General features: G+C 38.7%; 1 protein-coding gene across 1 annotated transcript; it reads right to left on the bottom strand.

Moving 5' to 3' along the window:
• Positions 1 to 2,260: 2,260 nt before the first annotated feature.
• LOC109789971 (receptor-like protein EIX1) lies at positions 2,261 to 5,533 on the bottom strand. The gene has a single exon (XM_020349044.3). The coding sequence runs from the start codon at positions 5,494 to 5,496 to the stop codon at positions 2,368 to 2,370; it is 3,129 nt and encodes a 1,042-aa protein (XP_020204633.2). The 5' UTR covers positions 5,497 to 5,533; the 3' UTR covers positions 2,261 to 2,367.
• Positions 5,534 to 10,090: the final 4,557 nt, after the last annotated feature.

Here is a 10,090-nt window from a genome sequence, read left to right as displayed (position 1 = left end):
ACTCTTTCTATTTTATCATTTAGAATACATATAGATAAATTTTTCTATAAATACTTAATAATAAAATTAATGTTTGTAAAAGTAAGTTTATGGAAAACTTATATGAAAAATTTGTATAAATTAATTTATTCAAAAGTAAATTTTAACTTATAAAAAAATATTTACTTTTATTTTTTTATTTTTTTATTTTAATAAAACTACGTATAAAAAAAACTGTGCAAACATATCATATTCGTTTTGGTGGTATCTATTGTGAGAGGGTTTTGAAGGTTTTTTTTTTTTTTTTTTTTTTTTTTTTTTTTTTTGTAAGTTCAGGGGTGGTATCTTGTAATCTGTTATCTTTGCTGGGCAAGCCTTAATTATTTTTAATAAAAAAAAAAGACTTTCATTATCTTAAAAGAATTATATAAAAATATAGCTTAAATATATTTTTAGTCCTTTAAATTTAAGATAAATTTATTTTTGGTCTCTCAAATTTAAAATTTATTGTTTTTAGTCCTTGTAATTTAAAAAAAAATTATTTTAGTCTTTATATTCAAATTTTTTAAAAAATTTATCAAACATTATTGTATAAAATCTACCTATTGGTATCCTTGTTATTGAAAATATCACATTAAATTTAATTGATATTGGATAACCATTTTAATTTGTCACTTTTAAATATGTTATTAGTGATCTGAAGGACTAAAATAAAAATTTTAAGAATTACAGGGACTAAAAACAACAGTTTTAAAGTTGAGAGACCAAAAACAAATTTGTCATAAATTTATGAGACTAAAAATATATTTAAACCTAAAAATATTAACCTTTTTTAAATATTCAGTCATAATATATGATATATGTGTTTAGTTATCTATAAAATATTACCTACGGAATTAGTTATTTACGAAATATTACCTACGAAATTTTTTGCGTAGGTAATTTTTAGTTATCTATGGAATATTTACCTACAAAATTTTTTTTGTAGATAATGTTTAGTTATCTATGGAATATTACCTACGAAATTTTTTCCGTAGATAATATTTAAGATTTTTTTCTCATTTTTTATTATATTTTTTTTTCTTTTAATACAATATAGAGGCGAGATGTGTACACTATTTTTCTTTTAATATTTTAAAGTTTAATATTAGTAATAATTTATTTTGTTTTTAAAAAATTATAATAAAGTATGTAAATAGAATATAAATTTATCTTTCAACAAACTTATAAATTTTACTTTATTATATAATTCAACAAGTTTAATATTTAAAAAGATAAATAAAAGTATATATAATTTCAATATATTATAGTAAATTTAATATAATAATAATAATAATTATTATTATTATTATTATTATTTTTATTTTTATTCAAATAGATCAATCTTTTAAGGGGGTTTTTCGTACAGAATTAGTTATTTATGAAATATTACCTACAGAATTAGTTATTTATGAAATATTACTTATAGAATTTTTTTCGTAAATAATTTTTAGTTATCTATGGAATATTACCAACAAAAAATTTTTTTATAAATACTTTTTTAGTTATTTAAGTGATATAAAGAATATTTAGTAAAAATTAAATATTATTAAAAAGTTGGTGTTAAGTCCCCATGAATTATTCCTCGTCCGTGTATTTTTTTCCAAGTTGATAGGTACCAACAACAAAAATAAAAGAACATTGAAATATATGTACTAAAAATTAGGAATACAGAGGAAATTCCTTGTACAATGAAATAGAAGGACTCTATAAAGAAAACTAAAACTTAAGACCCATTTCTGATAGGAACCACCAACACAGATAAGGAGAATTCTTCACACCCTCCTCATTCTGTTACCCCTGGAAATACTCATTCCTTCACACTCCCTACATGCCAACAGAAATTCCGGGTTTCTCAACTTTATCAAACTTGCACTAAAAACAACCAGGACAAATCTTTTCTTTTAAGACAACAAACTTGAGGACTTCTTTTTCTATTCTCTTTTTCATCAAAAATGCTCAAATAAATTAAATTAAAAAATAGAGACAAAATTAAAAGGCTAAACTTAAAATGACGTGTTTGCAAAGAGTTTCAACCTTGGCATTGTGAAAGAAATTAGTAGTCTTTTATATGGCCAAGAAATTTGAGATAAGCATGCCTTCATATCTCTGAAAGCTATATCCAAATTCAATTCTCACACTAATCTAGAGCCATTTCAATTGTAAGATATTACAAAGTTCTATCCTCATAAGAAATGTAGCCACTACAATTAAGATGTTTCATCAAAATACTATATAGATGAAATCTAAAATAAGAACAAGTTGCTCACAAAGTTGAAATTTTATTACAATTTTACTTCCAACGACATATAAAATACTAATAGCAATATTATATTACAAAACCAACTATCACCAATAGGATTGCATTTTGTACCACATGCCATCAAGGAAACAAAAATAGACATATCTCCATGATTTATAAATGAACAAAGGTGTAACAACGACACAAAATCCCACAACAAATCCAAGTGTCATACTCACAAAGAACCAATTCACTTCATGCCCATCATCCTCTGTTCTAATGCGTTTAACACCAGAAATTTGCTTATTGGAACTGCAATTGACAGTTAAAGGAGGACCGCACAAAAAATTACCAACAAAATAGGATGCTTCAAAGCTTTGAATCTGAGTGCCTGTTGGAATTTGACCCTTCAAATGATTATAAGACACGTCTAGCTCGTTGAGAAAGCTCAAGTTTGCTATGGTTGGAGGGATTTCTCCCGAAAGTTGATTCTTTGAGATATCCATGGATTCTAATGATCTCATGTTGCCAACACTTGGCGGAATTTGGCCAGTCAATTGATTGTTGGACAAATTTAAATAAATCAAACCATCTAGATATGTGATTTCTCTAGGTATCCCTCCGGATAAATTATTATTAGAAAGATCAATATTTGTCACCAAGCCAAGAATACTTTTGTACTCTAAAACACTTCCTTTTATCCCTAAAAATATACTGATTGCACTAGATCCCGTATACGATTGCACATCAGTATGTATGAATAAATCTGTACTTTTGTTCTTTTGAAACATGGCACTTATGTGGTTGAAACAACTTGGTATATTTCCAGACAAACTATTTTGTGCAAGGTCCAAATCCCGAAGAAAAATCATGTCACATATTTCATTTGGAATATGACCTGAAAAGTTGTTTGATCGAAGGCGGAGAATTTTAATATTTAAAAGCCTTTCTCCAATCCATGTTGGAATTTTACCTGAATAGTTATTTTCTCCAAGGTCCAAGGATATCAGTTGGTTATAGTTCTTCAAAAAAATAGGAAATATTCCAGAGAGTGAGTTGTTACGAATGTTGCAAGACTGTAACATGGCTAAAGAGCCCATGGATGGGGGTAAGTTCCCAACAAAATTGTTGCTTTGTAAATTTACATCCATCAAATTTGGCCATTTTATCCAACAATCAGGTATTTTCCCTGACAAATTATTTGATGCAAGATTAAGAAGTTTTAATCCAAATTGTTTGAATTGCTTGTTACATAAGAAATCATTCATGGGTCCAGAGAATGAATTACTTGAAATATCCAACCATTCGACATTCATTGATAGGTAAGGCAATTTCCCACATAAATGATTTGTGCTTAGATCAACAATTTTGGTTGATAGTGGATTCCTTAATGTAGTCACAAGCTTACTGTAGATATGATTATGAGAAAAGTTTACATAAATAGCTTGAGAAAATGTTCCCCAAAACCAAGAGGGAAAAGTATCTAAAATCCTTGCATTAGACATATCTAAATAATGCAATTTGTTTTGTGACTGAATCCATGATGGAAAGTTGGGACCTAACTGCCATGAGCTCATATCCAAATAAGCAAGTTGAAAACTTGGATGCCAATTGGGACCCACTTTTAAAGTAAAATTGTTCCCTTTTGATGAAAACATCTTCAAACTTGTAAGATTTGAAAGATCATCTTCCTTGACAACTCCTTCAAAATGGTTGTCTCTAATTTCAAGATATGACAATTTAGAGAGTGACTTGAGACTTTCGAATGGATTTCCTGTGAAGTGATTTCTGGACAGATCAAGATGTCTTAGTGGTGAAACTTTACCAAATAATCTAGGAAGAGAACCACCAATTGAGTTGTTGGAAAAATCTAGCCTGACAATATTTTTAAAAACCCCAATTTCATCTATCAAATTGCCTGAAAGTTGAGAACTCTGAAGTCTCAATGTTGTCAGTCCGTGGGAAATACAAGGAGCAAGAATTTGTAAGATTTCATTGACTTGTTGGTTAAGTGTAAGATATGAGGAATCTATCTCCCTTAAGTTGCAGAGATTACCCAAAGAAGTAGGAAGTTTTCCTTCAAGTTGATTATTTGATAAATCAAGTCTAACCAGAGAAGTCAAATTTCCCAATGCATTAGAAATAGACCCATTCAAGTTGTTCCGTTGCAGATTCAAGAATTTGAGATGACGAAGACTGTATAATCCATTAGGTATAGAAGATGAGAATGAATTAGAAAACAAGTCAAGATTTTGAAGAAGTGTGAGGTTTTGAATACCTTCAGGAATTGGGCCTTGGATATTGTTACATCTTAATTGAAGAGAAACAAGTTTGGTGAGTCCAAATACCCACTTCGGAACAAATGAAACCACGGGGTAAATAAAATGTGAGGACATGTCAAGAGTGAGGAGTGATGTGAAGTTAAGTGCAGATGGTTGAGTATAGTGAGAGAGAGGGAGTATACAATCCGACAAATATAGGTGTTTCAAAGAAGGGAGAGATCTGACGGTTTGCAGCCAATGAAATGATTTGGATAGGTTTGCAGCTCCCAAATCAAGATATTCAAGGTTGGAAAGACTTGATAGCCAATCCACATTTTCAGCAAACAGAGATCCATAAGGATAACTTCTGAGATTAAGATAAAGCAAATTGGAGAGATTTCCAATCTGAGATGGAATAGTTCCATAGGCAGCATAGCTGAGGTCAAGATACATCAAATTGGATAGATTTCCAATCTGAGGAGGAATCTTCCCTTCGAATCCAGAATCAGAGAGGTTGAGGTGAGTTAAGGAAGTCATTGTCCAAAGAAAAGCAGGAATTGGCGTACCTTCAAAATTATTGCCGCTCAAGTCCAAGTAATTCAAATGCTTCATATCAGCCAAACAAGGATTTATCTCTCCACCAATCTGGGATCTGAGATAAGCTTCGTAAGCTTTCTCATATGCTTCTTGATCGAACATATAGTCATAGTATATATAGTCATTTATATCAGGTTGTGAAGTGTTGAGGTGAAGCTCTAGAACGTGGGCAGTGACGTTGTTGCAGACAACTCCTCGCCAGTGGCAACAATTTGCATTATTATTATTCCAAGATGAAATCCTATTTGAAGGATCTGTGAGATGATGCTTCAACTTCATAAGTGTTTCTCTCTCACTTGGGATGCACTCTATCTCTCTGCAAACACCAAAACCTAACGTTAATAACCAAACACTCAAAATAATCCACCAATTCATCATCACGCAACCAATCTATCACAAACAATTTAATATTAGATAACTGCTTCTTGTTTTGCCTTATAAAATTAACTTCCATCTATTATTTATACTAGTGCATAGAGTAACTTTTTTTTTTCATTTTTATTATTCGTTACATTTTTCTTTCGCGATTACTGATCATGACTTTAAAATCCAACTCAGCAGAATTCTTAGAATACCACAAATTTTATATTTTCTTTATTATTTCTCCTATTTAAAATTCCTATATATACTAATATATATATATATATATATATTGTTCTTACCGAAAATCTACCGTAGGGATGATCCTCCGAGTAAGATTGGTGAGCCTCCTTCGCTGGTACGTTGATGTTCCAAGATGGGGGTGGTACCTGCAAAAGAGACTCCGATGCTAAAGTTAGGGTTTGTATGAGTATTAGTCTCGTATATGTAATGCACGTACCTTGGTGTGATTTAGGGTTGCTTTGGGCTTTGGGCCTGAGATAAGATATAATATGATTAAATAATGGATCTCGTCTGGGCGAGATCCTCGGGGATTAGTTATGATTTACTCGAATGCCGAGTTGACGTCGGGTAGCGCATGCCCGAGGTCATCTTGCGTTGTTGAGCCGAGCTTGGAGCTCGGTTTTGCTGTACGGATAGTACACTAGCCCCCCGAGCTCCGAAGACTGTAGGTCGAGGAGTTAAGACCGAGTTCGCTGGGGGGAAGTGACCTTTCGCGTATGTTGCCTGTAGAGGTGCCATGTGTCACGACTGTTCATTTCTCGGAAACGTGTAAGTGGCGCGTTAAGGAAAATGACGGTTATGTAATGATGGTTTTGCAATTAATGTGTCGTCAGACGTGCCCCTTGGTCAACACGTGGCGTGGCGGTTTTGAATTCGGGGGAAAACTTTTTCTTTTCTCTCACTCGCGCCTCTTCGCCTTTTTCACTTTACTCATTTTCGCTTTCTGGCTTCTCGAGTACGATAGCCTTTCTTGTCTCCTCGCCCTTTCTTGCACCCTTGTTTTCGCTCGTCTTCCTTCTTCGTTTCCGTCACCGTTTCCGATAACCCCTTCGTTGTTAGGGTTATTTTCTGGAGAGGAGTACCAGGTATTTCCTTTTTACTATCCTTTTTTCTCTTCTTCCCGATTTTTCTTCGAGTCTTTCTTTCCTTGTCTTTTCTATGGCTGGGGGAAGTGGTGTTGGTTCTTTCGCGCTTGTCAAGGGTAGAGGCAGGACGCGGTATAAGGCGGCGGCCATTCCGCCGAGAAAAAGAAGGAGGTGGTGCCGCTGGCGGGCCTCGTTCCAGGCGTTCCTGGGTACGACTGGGTTCAGCGGGAGATGGCTGAAGTCCAGAGTGTGTTCCGTTCTTTTCTTGAGGTTAATGCGGTTTTGAATATGCATAGGATTTGTAACCCTTCCATTTCCCAGATGATCCGGCTTGAACCCTGTCAGGCCGGTGAGGGGGTGTACATGGGGAAGTCCACTGACTCTCCCCATTTTTACATGTACCAATGTTTCTTTAAGGATTTAGGTGTCTGCCTTCCCTTCACTTAGTTCGAGTGTGATTTTTTGAATTTCATCAACTCGGCTCCTTGCTAGTTGCACCCCAATAGTTGGGGTTTTTTAGGGCTTTTCAAGTCCTATGTTCGGTTTTAGGGATAGAGGTGTCTCTCCCCGTCTTTCTTCATTTTTACCAGCTGAAGATAAGCGTTCCGCCATACGGCATTTTGTCTTTGAGTGGGAGTAGGGATGGGGGTCTGTTTACTCTCTACTCCCAGTCATACAAAAATTTCAAACAAGAGTTCTTCCGGGTCACCCTTGTGGGTGTCGACCCTTTGGCAGATGAGGTGTTTCATTTCGGTGGGTTGCCGAAATTTCCTTTTTATTGGTGCCCTAAACCGTCTAGGTTTCACGGTTTGGGTAACCTGAAGTTGACGGCCTCGGAGGCGGCCGCCATTGAGAACCTTGCTGCGCTCCCTCGCCCGTTAGATTGCAAGCTCGTTCTGTCGCTTGCGAATTCGCCCTACAGGGAGAGGGGTCTAGAGAGTGAGTATTTTGTGTTTTAGTAGTTTGCTAGGGCTTGTGTAATTTTCTTTTGCCGATGTGTTTGGTTTCCCGTTTGCAGGCATCATGGGAAGGAACTTGTGGCGTGAGCTGAAGCATCGCTACAATGTTACCGAGCTTGATGTTCCCGAGCCTCAAGGGAGGAGGTTGCCCCCCTAAAGACACACCGAAAAAGAAAGACGGGGGAGAAGGAGGTTAGGGGGACCTCCGCCCCTCGTGATGCCGAGGAGGTGACCTCCAAGGCCGCTGATGTTGATGCGGTGGATCTCACCGAGAGTCCGCCGTCCAAAGAGGCTCCCCCAGTGGTTACTGGGGAGGTGGCCCAGATTGCTGAGCCTACTGCGCAGGCCGCCAAGGTGAGTGTCTTATTTCCTTAAGGTTTTCTTCTGTGTTGATTTTGTTTGTTTTATTTGAGGCGGTATGGGCCTTCTTGTAGGCCGGGGTGGCCGTCACCGAGGTAAGAGCCCAGGCTGCTGAGCAAGTTGCCCAAGTTGTCAAGGTGGTGAGTATCTTGTTTCTTGGGTTTTTCGTTATCTTTTATTGTGCTTTCTTGTCTTCTGAGATGGGGCCGTTTTTCGCAGGCAGGAAAGGCTGCCGGGGTAGCAACCTCTGGCGCTGGGCCAGCCACCCCAACTGTCGAAGTAGTGACCCCGGCCACTGAGTGGGCCACCCATGCTGTTGAAGTAAGTAGTGTTTATTTATTTTTGTGGTTCCCTGTATGTCGCCCTTTTTATTTTTTGACATGGGGCTGGTTTTTGCAGGTGAGGTCGGAGGTCCCTATTGTGGACTTTCTAGATGCCGAGCGGGGAACGCTGGCTTCTGTCTCTGTTGAGGCTCGTGGAGAAGGTCCAAATCGTGAGGTTCCCTTGTCCACCACTGCAACTTCGGCGCCGCCGCCCGGCTCATCACAGGGGGCTTCTTGGAGGCGATACCTAGCCCATCGCTTCGGGAAGGGCCTTTCAAAGGTGCGGCTGGACCACGTGAGTGCCTCGGCCGACATGGATTCGCTGTGGAGCGCGGGGGTGACCGCTGAGAAGTTCTTCCCTCAGGGCTCGTTGAGCTCCGAGGACCAGAGGTTGATAGACGAGGTCGGCCCCGAGGATAGTTTCAACGCTGCCCAGGTCCTTCTGCAGAGGGCTATGGCCATAATGGGCCACTGGAAGCCTAGGTGGGCCAAGCAGCAGGAGGACCTGGCCAAGCAGCAAGAGGACCTGGCCAAGTTGAGGGGTCAACTTCAACCATGGAAGGATGCGAATAAGATCCTGAGGGAGGAGAACAAGGCTCTTAGTGCTGCCCTTGGTGAGGGGAAGCGGCAGGAGGCCGAGCTTCGATCTGCACAGGGCGACCTTGCAAGGGTGCAGAAGTCTCTTGAGATCGCCTTGCGGTCTAACGAGGCTTATGCCTCCCAGGTGGGGGAGCTGTAGGAGCTCGTTGCCTTCTCTCGGGGTCGCGCTCGCTCTTTGGAGGATGAGGTGACATCTTCTCGTGGCCACGTGCGGGCTCTGGAGGACGTTGTCACTTCTCTTAAAGGAGAGTTGTCGGCGGCGGCTGAGGAGCGCCTCCGTAGCGAAGTCATTCTAGGTGGTCGGGAGGACGAGATTGCCGCCCTGAGGGCGGACCTTGCAGAGCTGGCGGCGGGGAAGGCGGCCGCGGAAAGGAGGCTTGCAGAGGTCGAATGCTCCGTTGTGATGGAGCACAAGAGGGGCTTCCAAAAGGCTGCTCGTCAGGCACGGCTCCTTGCTCCCGGGTTCGACTTTTCCTCCATGCATGTGGAGAAAGTCGTCCGCTTTGGGAGGTTGGTCAAGGAGGACGATGTCGATGACAGTTCTAGTGGGAATGCCTCAGCCTAGGTCGCCTTTGTAATAGCGTAGTTTATTTTTCTTTTTCTCGGGTTTATGTATTGAATCTTGAGGACTTGGTTTGTATGTATGTATATGCATTTTTCTTCGTCTACGTCTGCGTTTGATTTCTTGTTATTTATGTATTTTTGCCGTTTTGAGTTGATCATGCCGCGGTTCGAAGTCGGTCTTAGTTTTTTGTTGAGTGACACGTTGTGAAAGTTTGAATTCATCGTCAGATTAACGTGTTAGGCTTTGTATCTGACCTTAAGTAAGTGCGTTGGGGTTTGAATGCAACCTCGGAATTAGCACACTTGAGGTTCGCACTCGACCTCAAGTTTGAATGAAATAATTTAATTAGGGTTCGAACTCGACCTTTAAGTGAGAATATTGAGGCTCGTACTCGACCTCAAATTTGAGTAAAATGATGCAGTTAAGGTTCAGACTCGACCTTTAACGGGAGTGTCGAGGTTCGTATTCGATGAGGTTTGTATTCGACCTCGGATCTGGATGAAACGACTTTATTAAGATTCGGACTTGACTTTAAATAAGGGTGTTGAGGTCCATTTTTGACCTCGATCTTTAACAAGGTTCGGACTCGACCCTTGCTAGGCGAACTTAAGGTTCGTACTTGACCTTAAGTAAATGTGTTAAGGCTCGTATTCGACCTTAAAATAGGGTTAGGTAAACCTTTACAAGGTTCGTTCT

The sequence above is a fragment of the Cajanus cajan genome, chromosome 1, assembly GCF_000230855.2.
Source record: "Cajanus cajan strain Asha chromosome 1, NIPB_CcT2T_4, whole genome shotgun sequence".
Taxonomy (NCBI): Eukaryota; Viridiplantae; Streptophyta; class Magnoliopsida; order Fabales; family Fabaceae; genus Cajanus; species Cajanus cajan.
This window is presented reverse-complemented; position numbering and strand designations above follow the sequence as displayed.

Coding starts and splice junctions, on each gene's coding strand:
- LOC109789971 (XM_020349044.3), bottom strand. CDS start 5,496: ATGATGAATTGGTGGATTATTTTGAGTGTTTGGTTATTAACGTTAGGT.